This window comes from Antechinus flavipes, chromosome 4, assembly GCF_016432865.1.
Source record: "Antechinus flavipes isolate AdamAnt ecotype Samford, QLD, Australia chromosome 4, AdamAnt_v2, whole genome shotgun sequence".
Taxonomy (NCBI): domain Eukaryota; kingdom Metazoa; phylum Chordata; class Mammalia; order Dasyuromorphia; family Dasyuridae; genus Antechinus; species Antechinus flavipes.
The window spans coordinates 135,214,804-135,229,319 of NC_067401.1; the positions used below are offsets into that span (position 1 = coordinate 135,214,804).

Sequence of the window (14,516 nt, forward strand, 5' to 3'; positions counted from 1 at the left end):
GGCCCTGGGGGAAAGGGGCGTGCCTTGCGGGCGGAGCACGCCCTACGTCCAGGGGAGTGGGACAATCCATGCTTGGATAGAGCAGGGGGAGATTTTCCTCAGTTTTCCACTTTCCTTCTCCTTTCTACAGCCTGCCTCCCTCGTGGTGGGGATGGTACGCCCCACCCTCCTTGCATTTCATCCCCCGCCTCCCCTCCTCAAGCCGCGGCAATTGCCGCCATCTTGGCGCGTCAAACTGAGGGAAGGAGCCAAAGCGGGCTTCGGGGGGCTGGGGCGGGGGAGCCCCCCCAGGCGGCGGATAGCTACACCGACCCAGTCCACCTCCTCTCCCCGCTCGGGCGAGGGTTTTCCGGTCCCGCGGAGGCCCCGCCGGTTTGGGCCGAGTGCTGTCAAGCAATAGCGGGGAGGGGCCGGCGGAGCGGCCACCGCCTCCCTCGGACGGGCGGTACCACTAGGGCGGGGGCGGGCGGCTCCCTCACCTGGGGGCGGGTTAGGTAGCGGGACGTCCCGGCGCCTGGGGCGGGGGGAGGGAGGAGCGTGGGGCGGACGGTACCACGGGGGCGGGGGCGGGGGGGAGGTAACGGGCCGGGCGGTACCATGCGGCGGTGAGGGCGCCGCCGCCGCCAGGGCTGGGGATCGGGCCGGGGAAAAGAAGCGTCGGGCCGCGGGCTCAGGAGCAGTCTCCGCCGCCGCCGCCGCCGCCGCCGCCGCCGTCCGGGCATGTCGTCCAACTGCACCAGCACCACGGCGGTGGCGGTGGCGCCGCTCAGCGCCAGCAAGACCAAGACCAAGAAGAAGCATTTCGTGTGCCAGAAAGTGAAGCTGTTTCGGGCTAGCGAGCCGATCCTGAGCGTCCTGATGTGGGGGGCCAACCACACGGTAACCACCCTCCCGTGGGCCCCATGCACCCCCACGCGCCACCGCCGTCCGCGTGTGTCACCCTGCGTGCCCCGGTGCCCCACGCCCCTTGCATGCCTGCTGCCTTCCCGCTGCCTGCAGGCTGCGCCCACCCTCCCGGGGGTTCATCACCAGCCTCCGCGGCCCGGCCCCTCCATCGATGCATGCACCCCACCCTTCGCATGATGCCTCCGCCGTGTGTGCCTGCCAGCCCCCCTGGATGCTGCTCCCCCAGGCCTGGTGTCTCCGGGGGTAATTCCCATTCCTTATTTCTCTCTGCTTCCTGCATCTTAGAACACCCCCCGATACACACACACAATGACTGACATGTTATTCTGGTCCTAACAGGACCCTCACCCCCATAGACTGGGCTCTCTTGGAAGGCCAGGGTGAAGATGTAGCTCTCGTTCTCTCTCTCTGCCTTTCTAATTTTTCTGTATCTTTGCTGCTTGTGTTCTTTTCCCCCATCACTGCTTGCTGGTCAGCCTGGGCAGGGTTTGAAGGGTGGGAAATGGAGGGCGGGGAATGACGAGTGGGGAGTGGAGAGTGAGGTTGACCCGAGTCTTCTGCCCTGATGCTATGACTTCACAAAGTTTCCCATCACCCCTGCCCTTCTTAACCACCTCTGCAGAAATTCCGATTTTCCTTATATCTCTTCCTTCCTGCAGGCAGGATGGTAGTCATGTTGGGTAAAAGTGTATGTGTCCATGTACTATTAGATAGGATCTTTATTCTCTCCTTCCTTGCCAGTGTAGGTAAGAGAATTGAGAAAGAAGGAATGTAACTGGTTTTAGATTGGTAAGTCCTGATTATGATGAGGATAAGAAGAAATGTGTCCTTTTTTGTGCCTTTTCACCAGGTGTCACATCAGACAGCTGTGTGTTTTAAAATTTTATCTAGATCTTAATCTAGAGTCCCACCTCAGGTGGGAAGGGATATAATCATTGAGAATAAAAGCTTTGTGGGAAAAACACCAATGCAAAATATTACTTTGTTTTTAGAATTCTTTGTCCATCACTTCTCTTACCAGGGCTTACTTATGCAGCAGTACTTGCCCAGGAATGGGATGGCAACAAGGTGCTGAAGCCAGTTAACCTAGTGATCTGTGGATCATTTCAATAATCAGTTCAAGAACTGATTATTTAAGGCCCTTTCTTCTTCCTCTTGCTTTAATTTCATTTAAGTACCCATTAATCTATCTTTGTTGTCAAATGATAGAACAGGAGAATTAAAGGAACCAATCTTTTTCTCCCACTATCTTTTGGCCTCTTGATAAATTTCAATTTGCCTCTGCCTCGATGCTATTGGAAACCATCAAAATCAGATACCTAGATGTTAACTGAATAGTGCAAAAGTGAATATAAGGCCCCATAGGATTTTTTTCCCACCTTTCTCTGCAGAAGATTGGCTGATTGATTGATAGATCCAGTCTTTAGTCTTATTGAGAATGAAAAAAGTATGCAGTGAAAAAGTATGCTTGTGTTTAACACCATGTTGGAAAAGTTATTGTGTTATAGTGGTCATCCACATAGATGTGAGGAACTGTAGGCTCACAACGACCAGTCCTTTAGAAGCTTCTTTAGGTCAAATATCCTATTTATATGCAATTCTGAACTTTGAGTGGCTATGAAATTTTAATTATACTTTTTTCAGGGGCCAGCCAGGGATAGTGGTAGGATCAGGTTTGAAGTAGAGATCTCATTTGGATTCCTAGTCTGTTTTCTCTCCATAATATTCTTAGACAGTTCTGACTCTAGTAAGCAGCAGTTTCTTTGTGTATAAAATTGGAAGATCTTGAAATATAGAAAGTTTTCAAAGATCACATAATCTATTGTCTCATTTTATGGGGAAGGAAACTAAGTCTCAGGTAAAGTGATTTTTCCATGGTCACTAGAAAAAATAAGGAGATCCCAATGTATCCACAAGCAGTATTATCTACTGGATATGCTTATTTTGGCATATTTCATTGTCTTAAGTCAGGGAATTGGAATATACTTATTTGGTCAAGGGCAAATGGAAATTGTCTTGATATTGCTGAAGAAGCATGGTAAGTTATTTTTACTTATTGGCAGAAAGTTTTACAAGTCATGCTTGTAAATACTTATAGAAGCTGAGGGAGTCAGAATGACAGACAAGTAGGTTCCAATAATTCCTTTTAACTTGTGTTTAGGAAAGGGCTGCTGGTACCCATTGCCTTTGTTAATTTCTATAGATTGCTGTCTTCTGGCTCTTGGGAACTTGAATGAAGGCCCATGTTTTTTAAGAATAATTTGCATCTCTAGGGAGCCTCACTGACTTCATGCCTTCAGCAGGAGGGATGAATCTTCCCATGTTGTATAATTGCATCTGAGATCATATGGAGACTCATGATTTCTTTGTTCCTAGCTGTGAAATGGGGAGAATAGTTCTCCCCAGATGATACTGGCAGAGTACTTTAGAATCTCTAGGAGACTGGAACTCAATTTTACTTGGTGAATAGGAGTCCTTCCTTAGAGGACAATTTCTTTAAAAAGAAAAGTGGCTCCTTTTTTAATAAGAGCTGTTTAGCCTCCTAAATGACGAAGCATTCAACAGTGTGTCTTGTGTAATTGTTTTCTACAAGATGAAGTACAATGAGATGGAAACTAGTATATTTAGATGAATTCTAAGTTGGGTAAATGATTGGGCCCAAAGGATAGTCATTAATAATTTAGAAGGAAGTTTCTGATGGAAATCCCCAAGGAGCTTTCTTTTCTGTGGTCCTATGCTATTAGCATGCCATCTCTGCCTTTATTGGTCATTACTAAAAATGTTAATCAAATTTGCAAATGGCACAGAGTTGGTAGGGAAATCAAATGCAGAGAACAGCATTAGAATTAAAAAAGATCTAGAACATTAGGTCACATGTAATAAGATGATGTGATGGGGCAAATAAAAAGTCATATATTTGAGTTAAAAAAAAAATCAGTTTTGAAGTACAAGGTAGAGACCTAGCTAGATAGGTGCCACATTTTATTTTAGTTTATTTTTCTTTTTTATTATTTTCTTTTATTTTATAATGACTTTTTATTGACAGAATCCATGCCAGCGTAATTTTTTTACAACATTATCCCTTGCACTCGCTTCTGTTCCGATTTTTCCCCTCCCTCCCTTCACCCCCTCCCCTAGATGGCAAGCAGTCCTATATATGTTAAATATGTTGCAGTATATCCTAGATACAATATATGTTTGCAGAACCTAACAGTTCTCTTGTTGCACAGGGAAAATTGGATTCAGAAGGTAAAAATAACCCGGGAAGAAAAAATGCAAATAGTTCACATTCATTTCCCAGTGTTCTTTCTTTGGATGTAGCTGCTTCTGTCCATTTATCAATTGAAACTGAGTTAGGTCTCTTTGTCAAAGAAATCCACTTCCATCAGAATACATCCTCATACAATATCGTTGTTGAAGTGTATAATGATCTCCTGGTTCTGCTCATTTCACTTAGCATCAGTTCATGTAAGTCTCTCCAAGCCTCTCTGTATTCATCCTGCTGGTCATTTCTTACATAACAATAATATTCCATAACATTCATATTAGGTGCCACATTTTAGTAGCATGCAAAGTGCAATATGAATCCATGGGGGGATATGGTAGCCAAGAAAGTGAATGTAGTCTTCCTTTGCATTTTTTTAAAAAGATATATTGTTCAAGGCTAGGGATGGTGATAGTCTTCCTACTGGAAGTCTTCCCTGGACAGACCACAAATGGATTATTATATTCAGTTCTGAGAGCCATACATTACAGAGGATAATATTATAAGATGGAGAACATCCAAAGGAGGACAGTGAGAATAGTAAAGGTCCTTGGGGTCATAAGGATCTGCAAAGAATCAGAGATGTGTTTCTAGAAAAAGAGAAGATATAGAGAGATTTGATAACTGTTTTCAAATGTTTAGGCTATTATAGGGAAGAAACTTTAGACTTGGTCTTCTTTAGCCACAGAGGGCTGAGCTGGGAACAGTGGGTGGAAAGGTGCAAAAAGACAGATTAGACTTATTGAAAGGAAAAAATTGCCAACAACTAGATCTATCTCAGAGTGGAATGGGCTGCCTTAGAAGATAGGTTACCCCTAAGTAGAAGTCTGTCATCAAAGCTGGAGGATCACTTGTCAGCTGTGTGATGAAGGGAAGAGGAGGTTTACGGTTTGGATGTGGGTTGTACTTAGTGGCTTCTGAGGTTCCTTCCAGTCTCAGTTGCCTAATCTATAAAATGAGGTACTTGAATTAAAGAAACTTATAATCCGTTCTAACTCTGAGATCCTGGCACCTCTTTGATTATTAAATCTTTCATTAATTTTATATTTATGATATCTTCTGAGGAAAAGGTGGCTTCAGGACTATGATAGCATTTGGAGCATCTGGTGTAGTAGCTATTAAGAATGACTCTGACTTTTCTCTAGGATCGTTTTATCTTTTAACTTCATGATCATAAAGTACCTGATTATTTGGCCTTCAGTTAGCAATGGGAAAGCAAAGTTTAAGAATTTTATATAAATGGGCCCAGCATGCCTGATGAGGAGGTAGGGAGTAAGCTTATCATGGATGAGTACCACTGAAAGCCAATTGGCTTTTCAGAAGAAAAATGTGAAGCATGCAATTGCTGAAATCTTCAGCAGCCAAAGGGTGGGAGTAGGTTGCAGAAAGCAGTGCTCATTATGGAAAATGCTTTAAAGGGACATAGATAAAGTAGACAGCAGAGCCCCTGAGAAGGTAGATTGAGGGAGGGTGTAACAGGCAGTGGCAGGGGGATGAGGTGGAGGAGAGAAGGGCAACATGGACAACAACGAAGACATGACTGTGTGTTTTACATATCAGAAATAGTGATCTTTTTGGCGAATCAGCATTAGAACTCGGTTCCCTGGGTCCCCGGTGCATCAGTTCGAAGGACATCTAAGGTGATGCTCTGAGGCAGAGGAGAGATGTTTGGAAAGGTGGAACCTGATAACTGAGGTCTCCTCTTTGGGCTTATATTCAGTCACTTCATGATTTATCCATGTTGATTAAGGAATAGTGATGGTATACATAGATCAAAACAATGTTCCAAGGGATCTTCAGTTTCATCAATGGAAATATTCTTTCTGCTGGCATAGATTATAACTCATCCTTGCCTTTATATGTGGTGATTATGAGGTTTTTTGTGACTGAGCCATGTTTATATTTGATTTTGGAGTATAATGGATTTTAATTTCTTCCTCGTGTTTTTATTGAATTTAAAAATATTCATTACTTTAAAAAAAGGGAACCGTTCCAGAAGTGTTTGGTTAACAAAGAGAAATAACAAGAAGGGAACTGGCCCAGATGTTTTTTTTAAAATTAATTTATTAATTTATTTATTTTTGCTGAGGCAATTGAGGTTAAGTGACTTGCCCCCAGGGTCACACAGCTAGGAAGTGTTAAGTGTTTGAGACAGATTTGAACTCAGGTCCTCCTGACTTCAGGGCTGGTGCTGTATCCACTGCGCCACCTAGCAGTCCTCCAGATGTATTTTGGCTAAAAGAGAGAAGATTAAAAATACTGTCTTTAGCATATTTCTTCTTACAGTGGTATTCTACTGCCTATAGAATGAATATAAGGCAGAAGATATTGAACTTTAACATCCTTAAATACCTTTAACAAAGTCTGGCCCCATCCAAGAAGATAGAGTCTTATGGAATTATTGATTTAGAGGGGGACTCTGCCCTAGGATTTGGGAACCATGATAATACATCTCACTTAATGTTGTTCATTACTATGAGAAACAAAGTTTAGAGCCCAGTAGGTTTTGATAATTTGATTTACATTTCATATGGTCAGACCAACATTTGTAAAACATAATGTTTCAATGGGGTTTGGTTTATAATGTAGTAAATATGAAAGCTAGAAGGGACCTCAAGAGATCATCTAGTTCAGCTCAAACTTGAATAAAAACAATCAGTAAAAAACTCCATTGTGGTTATCCATTCTTTTTTTGAAGATCAGTAAGAGATAAGAAAAGTGTAGAAGTGACAACATTTGGCAACTAATTTGGCACGAGAGAATGAGGAATTTAGCAAATCTTATGCCTAGCAAGATGATGCTATCTTTTTTTCCCCCTGAGACAGTTGGAGTTAAGTGACTTGCCTAGGGTCACACAGCTAGGAAGTGTTAAGTGTCTGAGAGCACATTTGAACTCAGATCCTCCTCACTTCCGGACTATTGCTTTAACCACTGCACCACCTAGCTGCCCCAAGATGATGCTGTTCTCAAATAGTGATGAGTTTGAAGGGAAAAAATGAGTTCTCTTTTGAAGCTGTTGAATTTGAGATGTCTGTAAAGCACCTCGTTTGAAAATTCCATCAGGCAAGCTGGCAGTACAGATTTAGAGCTAGACTGGATAACCATCTAAAGTTAAAAGGAATCTGCATAGTTAATATTTGCACCCATGAGAACTGATAAAGATGGTCCAGCAAGGGGGACTGAGTAGTATAGTTAGATGGTGGAAACAAGATAGCAATGTCAGGAAAACCCTAAGGTGAGCAAGTGTTTAGGAAGAGAGAGTAGTAAACAGTATCAGTTGTTGCAGAGAAGAAAATAAAGATGAGGTTTCAGAAAAGTCCACTGAATCAGTGGTAACTTTGGAGAACTCTGTAGGAAGCAGCATGCATAGTGGAGAAAGTATATAGTTTAAATACTGTCTTTGATTCTTACTGTCTGTATGACTGGGCAGGGCACTAACCACTCTCAGCCTCCTCATCTGTAAAATGTGCTGGAGGACCTCTGAAACTGAAGCTTCTTCCAGTTCCTGTGACCTATGATGCAATAAACAGAATTTTAGTCTAATGGTGAGGTTTGAAGTCAGACTAAGGGTAGTGGGGAAAGAGAGTGAGAAATAAGTTAGAAGCAAAAGCAAGAGACAATTTTTTCTAGGAAAAGAAGAGAAAGAGAGGACAATGGCTTAAGGTGATAATCCAGTCGAGCAAGAGTTTTTAGGAATGAGGGAGACCTGTATATGTTTCTAGGCAGCAACATGTCAGTAGTAGGAAACGGTTTAGAAAGAGAAGGGTATGTGATTGTCTGACCAGTGTTCTAAAGAGGATATGAGGGGATGAGATCAAGGGGAAAGTAGAAGTTTTGGCTTTAGCAAAGAGAAAGGCCACAATTTCCTCCAAGATTAGAACAGAAGGGGAAGAAAACGAGGGATAAAGTCAAAGCATAGAGAAGTAGAATGGGGGAAAGGGAATTCAGGGAAAATGGACTCTTTTCTCAGTAAAGGATCAGGTCCTCAGTTGGTAAGTGGGGGGCAGATAGGGTGGAAGCCCCAAGGAGAGAAGAAAAGGCTCAGATGATAGAGACAGTTTCCTTCTATGACCTGAGCCTAGATGTATGAATTATCTATTTGTTTCATTTGTCCCTGCCAAACACCATTTGATGGCATGAGTAATCAAGAGGGGACACCCTTTTCCTACCTAGTCATCCTACACACAGTTGCTCTCACCTTTGCCTCTACCCCCCCTCAACTCTCAAAAGAGATACTATTAAATAGATACAATTGGTATTCCTGAACATGGTTTTGCAAAGTTATTTTCCCTTTCCCAGGCTGATGAGAAAGTCTTGGTCCCATAATAAAGCCTAAATTCCAGACTCTGTTGTAGCAGTTTGCTACAAGCCCTTACTCTTCAGGTCATTTATATAGTCTGCCCAAGAGTTGGGACTCAACTGAAAAAGAGATAAATTAATTGTATTAAACTTGAGGGCCTCTTTAGATTTACTTCTTGCTCCTCCTTTAGCATCTCTAAGTCAGGTTTTATGGGAGAAGGGGAATGGAAATAGAATTGCTTATATGCTATTTTCTTCAGTGTTCTACACTGAAAATTAGAATGGTTTTAGCCAAAACTCAGACTTAGCAAGCAAATTTGCCAAAAGATAGCAGAAAAGAGGGCTTGCAAGACCTCTGAAAGGTTAAAATGTCTTCTCACCTTATCTCTTACTGCTGCAAATACTAAGGTTTTAGCTGATGGTGTTGGTGTAAAATGCCTAGTCCTGACCTCTGATATGGCACATAGCTGATTGCCAGAAATATTCTGAGTCATTTGCCTCAGTTTCCACATTAGTAAAGTGAAGAGTGTGCCTTTCTCATTTCTGGAAGGCAGGATTTCCCTCCAGATTGAGTCATAGTATATGAACTTCCTGGGACTTTTCCAAGGAAAAAGATAGGAAACATAAAAAGGGTAGTGAATTAAATGCCATTTCTAAGATTCCTAGAAGAATCTTAATGACTGGGTTGGGTTAGATTCTCTCTCCTCACCCCACCTCTTGCCCGCAACATGGGACCGCATTGAGATAAGGATGATTGGTATAGAAATCACCTAGCAGCTACAATGCTCTGGCCCTGGATCCATTAGTAATGACTTCGGTCACAGTGGTAAATCCAGAATGCATTAGTGGCAACTGAGCTTATTACATTCAGGAGAAGTGAGGCGGGGGAACATCTATAGCTAATAAGACAGTGAGTTAGTCTGCCTTATAGTGTAAAGAGGTTTCTTGGAGGTGAGACAGGTGAATTGACTCAACTTTTCCCCCTCTGAACTAGTAGGAATTCCACCTTTGTTTAATATTCCACTCCACTGTTTCCTGTCTCATTGCTGAACAGGACCTGTGAGTGATGGAGAAATAAAGATGAGAGCAATAGAATGATACCTTTCAGTCACTGGTCAGGGTTTGAATAAGAATAGTTGAGTATTTGATAGAACTTTCTCAATGGGAGAACTTTTTCATTTTTTCCCTCTGTACAGATGTTTGCTCTTTTCTCTAGCCTGACCTTATGATGAGGTTGAATACAATACTTCCTTATCCAATTTGTAAATGATCATGTCCATCTTGATATACCATTTCACATTTCCCCACCCCCCCCATTTCTAATTGTTTCACCATTAATGTTAAAGAGCTATTCAGATGTTTCAAATTTATAAAGAACAAACTTGGTCCTAAACAAGAATTTAGAAGACACCTTTGCAGAAGTAGGAATCTGCAGTTGAAACATTGCACATGAGATCTTTTTTTGATGTGTTAATTAGTTTTCCTGAATTTTCTTTTTCTTTAAAACTGCTTCTGGAGGAGTAAGAGGGATATAGACAGAAATGTAAGAAATGTAAATCTTTTTAAAATTTAAAAAAAGAACTATTATGAGATTTATTTTCATTGGTTCAGAGGATTTTGAGCTAGCGAAAAGACCTCAATCTTTAGTTCAATCCCCCTCTTTTCAATATGAGGAAAATGAGATCCAGAATTATTAAGTGACTTGGCCAATAGACTCTATCAGGCATATTAACTTTTATTAAGTACTTACCATTTGCCTGGCACTGTGCTAAACCTTGGGGATACAATCAATTAAAAACAAAAAATTCCTTCAATAGGGCTACTCTGGCAGTGTGATATTTCCATTTTATAGCTGAGAGGTGAAACTATTTGCCCGTGGCATTCAATAATTAAGACTCAAACCCTGGTCTTTAGTACTAATCTCTTTTCAGTTTTTAATGTTTTGTTGGTGCTTTTTTTTTTTCCCCTTCAGATATCACTGTCACTTCCCAATAGCCCCTGCCCTCAAGGTGCTTACACTCTAACAGAAAGGGACAAGGCACAAAAAGAAAGTTCATTGAGGGAAACCAAGGGGTCCCAGAGACAGTTGAAGCCAAGCAGGACTGCAGATGCAAAGTTTCTGTCCTCTGTGAAGAAAGGCATTGGGAAGAATCTGGTGTCCTGCCCTGCAGCCCTCCAATCAGAGGGGAGAAAGGCTGAGGAAGGCAGCTTCCCGCAGGGTTTAGGTTAGCAGCCTGGTAATGAGATTAGAGGTGATGAGCTTACCCTGGGGGGGTTGGGAGGGGTGGTGGTATCTTGTTTTCTGGAGTTGAAACTACCAAGCAGCAGATACCAGATAGAGATCCAGTTGCAGAGGAGGGGGAAGAGGAGGGGAAGGGGGGGGAAATGGGGAGATATGGGGGTGGTTCCCCTACTCATTTCAAGTCAGTTTCTTGAAATTTTAATACATGAGCACAATTCAAATAGACACCTAGGGCTTCCTCATCATTTTACAAATGAAGAAGCTGAGAGTTCCAGATAGCTGAAGTGAGGTGCCTAAATTGTCTGGGTAGATTGGGAATCTCAACCAACAAATACTAATCACTTATTCTGCTTGAGGTTTTTGTTGTTAGGCACTATGAAGGATGAGGATGATTTAAGTCAGGCCTTCAAAGAGTTTGCAATCTAGTAACAACAGTGTTGCGCTGGTGTAGCACTTAATAGTTACAAAGAGCTTTTCATGAATTATCTATCTCATTTTATTTTCACTTCCACCCTGGCAGCTATTTTGTTCAAATGGTGGTGTCCTCATTTTATACCTAAAGGGTGAAAGCATTTGCCCAGGATCACACAATAAATAACTCAGAACCAAAGCCAGGTCTTCTGACTTCAGTACTAATGCCTTTTGATTTTTCTGTCCTCTCTTTCTCAGATATCACTGTCACTTCCCAATGGCTTTCTCCAATCTTTGTAACAAAGAGGTACAGTTAAACAAAACAAATCAAACCCACTTAACCATATCTGACAATGTATGCCTGATTCTTAACCTTAGTCTTCCACCTCCCTGAAAAGGCACGTTTCCTTATGAAGCCCCCTTCCAGAGTCACAGTCCAACACCATGTGCAATATAACATCTTGCCTCTTTAGTAAGGGAGATGCACAAATTAATTATTTATAAGATTAAATGTTGTAAATAGCATAAAGGGAGATACCTTAGGAATTGAGAGAATAGAAAAATTGCTTTTTTTTTTTTTTGACAGCAGAATCAGATACAGAAGAAAGGGTATTCTCCCTTTAATTATTCTCCCATGGCAGGTCTCATCATGAGCCTCATTGTTTTCTCTGCAGATCAATGAGCTCAGCAATGTTCCAGTCCCTGTCATGTTAATGCCAGATGACTTCAAAGCATACAGCAAGATCAAGGTGGATAATCATCTCTTCAATAAGTAAGTTCCTGGGGTCAGGTCTCTTGTTTGGAGGACAGACCTTCCCTTCATTTGGAGAACTTTGGAGGCCAGACCTTGTACCAGTGACTGAGCCAACATCTGTTAGGGGTGGGAGATAATAAAAAAGCAACAGACTAATAATTGCTGGCTCTCCCCTCCCTCCCTATCTCTTGACCTACCCCACTTCTCAATAGTGCTGTGAGGTTCCCAGTGAGCTTTCAGCTGGACACTGAGGACTCACTGGAGGCCAGCTTGGGTGGAAGTGAGCCACCTGGTAATTGAAGCATCTTGTGTGGGGCTGCCAGCTATCTTGATCTTGAGAAGAGGCAGGAAGCTGCCTGGCATGTTTCTAGTCTGGACTGCAGTCATACTCCCTGTAGGTACAATGCTCTTCTCCCTTGTGAGTGGTACAGGTACAATAAGACTGGTAAGGAGCCTATGGACTCCATTCAGAGTTACTTTTCTCCTTCTGGGCCTTTAAGGCATCTTGGGTAGGAAGCTAAAGCCTCTGGGCTTTCTCTTTGCTCTTTGGAGACCTCTGCCCTTTGCTCCTGCCATCTAAGTACTACCTACCCATCATCCTTTATGCTTTTGAATTTTTATTGAGTTTTCTTGCACTCCACAGCCCTTCCTGGTTCAGTGGTCTTACTGTTTTAACCCCACCATTTACAGAGACTTTGGTTCGTGAATCTCCCTCAATGTCTTTCTTCCACAAGGAGTAATAAGAACACTTTGTTCTAAAAGCCATCTCCATATCACAGCTGCCACCAACTAAATTGCTATTTAGCTGAGGAGAGGCAGGAAAATCTGAACAATTATATTCATTGTCAGCCTCTAGTTGAGAGTGGAGAAGGAGACTTTTGTATTCCTGGGGTTCAGGTAAGATCCAGGAGGATCCAAGGACCTTGGGCCCATCGCAGTTTCAGCATCCATTGACCGTGAAAAATATTCCCATTACTCTTGGACAAAAGCAGGAAATTCCCTACATTTAATGGGAGGAGGAATAGTCAGGGGAGAGTACTAGCAACAATATTCTGAAGCCAATTTTTTATTTTACATTCCACAGTAGTGGGGATGATTATATTTCCCTCCCTACTGGAAACCCCATCAAACTGTAGAGAAAAGGAGTCATAAAAGCAGCAGTAAGCAAGGAGGCCTTCCAGGAAAAGTTGCAGTCTTTTGTTAGTAGACTCATGGCTTAAAGCACCAGAGCCAAAGATATTTTCCTTCTCTGTGTTGGCAACAGGAAGACAGAGGGTTTAGATCATCATATCTTTCTCCAGGGCAGTGATCTGAGCAGTTCCATTGGCTGCAAATGATGATATAAACAAGGGTCAAGTTTGAAGACATGTGACATGATATCACTCCTCAGGGCTTTTTTATTGTGATAGTGGAGGGTAAACTGGTATGTATGTATTCCATTGAAACCCAGTGGACAGAAAGATTTTTTTTTCCTAGAGAGAACCTACCCAGCCGATTTAAATTTAAAGAGTACTGCCCAATGGTGTTCCGAAATCTCCGGGAGAGATTTGGCATTGATGATCAGGACTACCAGGTAAGAGAATCTTTTTTTTAAGAGGGCCTGAGAGTGGAATTGGTGGGGATAGGTGGACAATGGCGCAGATCTTAGTGGGGGCAGGAAGCTTGAAGCAGCACTTTTCCCCAGGGAAATTCAGGTGCTAGTGCTGCTGCTAAAGGCACCACAGGCATAGCCTTAGTTGACAACAGGGCCTTGGCACTTCTTGGACTCAGGAAACATGAGTCAGGGTTATTGGGAGGTTGAACAATGGGATGGAAGAGGGGATCATGAAAACCACTTCATTTTGATCTGAAATTCCTGGTCTAGGCTGAAGATCCCTTCTCCTTCGTAGTTTGACTTAAGAGAGTTGTTCCCAGCAAGAGATAAGAGCCTTCTTAAAGCAGATAAGACAGATTAGGAAAGGAAGACTTCAAGGCTAGTATAACTCCTTCCCAGGTATGAGTGTCAGGTAATAAATAAGCCACTTATGATTGGGGGAGGGGGTCAGGCAGGGTAGATTAACTGCCCCCTCCATTTGATGCTTTTTGTGGGTTGAAGGAATCAGTCCCCTTTCATAAATTGGGGGAACTGATCCCATTATCAGGAATATTATAGTGTGATTCATACCTCATAGTTTCCCTTTCTCCTCTACCTCTTCATCTGGGCCTTTTTCTCTTACCTAACAGGCCTCCATCAAATAAGACTTGGGCTGTGGGGATTTCTACCTCACCTATATAGTAATAGGAGATACAGATGATCCTTATATTAAGAAGCAGGGGAGTGTAGTTTGTTAAAATCTGTAAAGGATGCTCAGATCTCCATTTTGCCATGGTATGAGTGGGTCTCCCATCCAAGTAGATCTTTCACTGGAGCTTGTCTCCAGGAACAAAAGGGGTCTGGTCTGGTGCTCCTTCCCTCTCCTTGACTTTTCTCTACCCTCCTCCTCTAATCTCTGTCCCCCTACTGAAAGCAGAGAATAAAAAAGAGTGAGATGGAAGAACTAATACCTGAATAATTAAAATTCAACTTTTATATATATACACATATGCTACAGGAAGGTTATCCTAGTCCTGTATTAGAATAGAGCCCAAAGTAAAATCCA

The 14,516-nt window shown here is 42.5% G+C and overlaps 1 protein-coding gene across 1 annotated transcript in view; it reads left to right on the forward strand.

Moving 5' to 3' along the window:
- Positions 1 to 595: 595 nt before the first annotated feature.
- The window catches only part of PIP4K2B (phosphatidylinositol-5-phosphate 4-kinase type 2 beta), a 28,044-nt gene continuing 14,123 nt past the window's right edge, over positions 596 to 14,516 (forward strand). Inside the window, exons 1-3 of the mRNA XM_051994649.1 lie at positions 596 to 879; positions 11,798 to 11,895; positions 13,354 to 13,450. Coding sequence (XP_051850609.1) covers positions 721 to 879; positions 11,798 to 11,895; positions 13,354 to 13,450 — 354 coding nt within the window. The 5' untranslated portion in view covers positions 596 to 720. The remainder of the gene's footprint in view (positions 880 to 11,797; positions 11,896 to 13,353; positions 13,451 to 14,516) is intronic.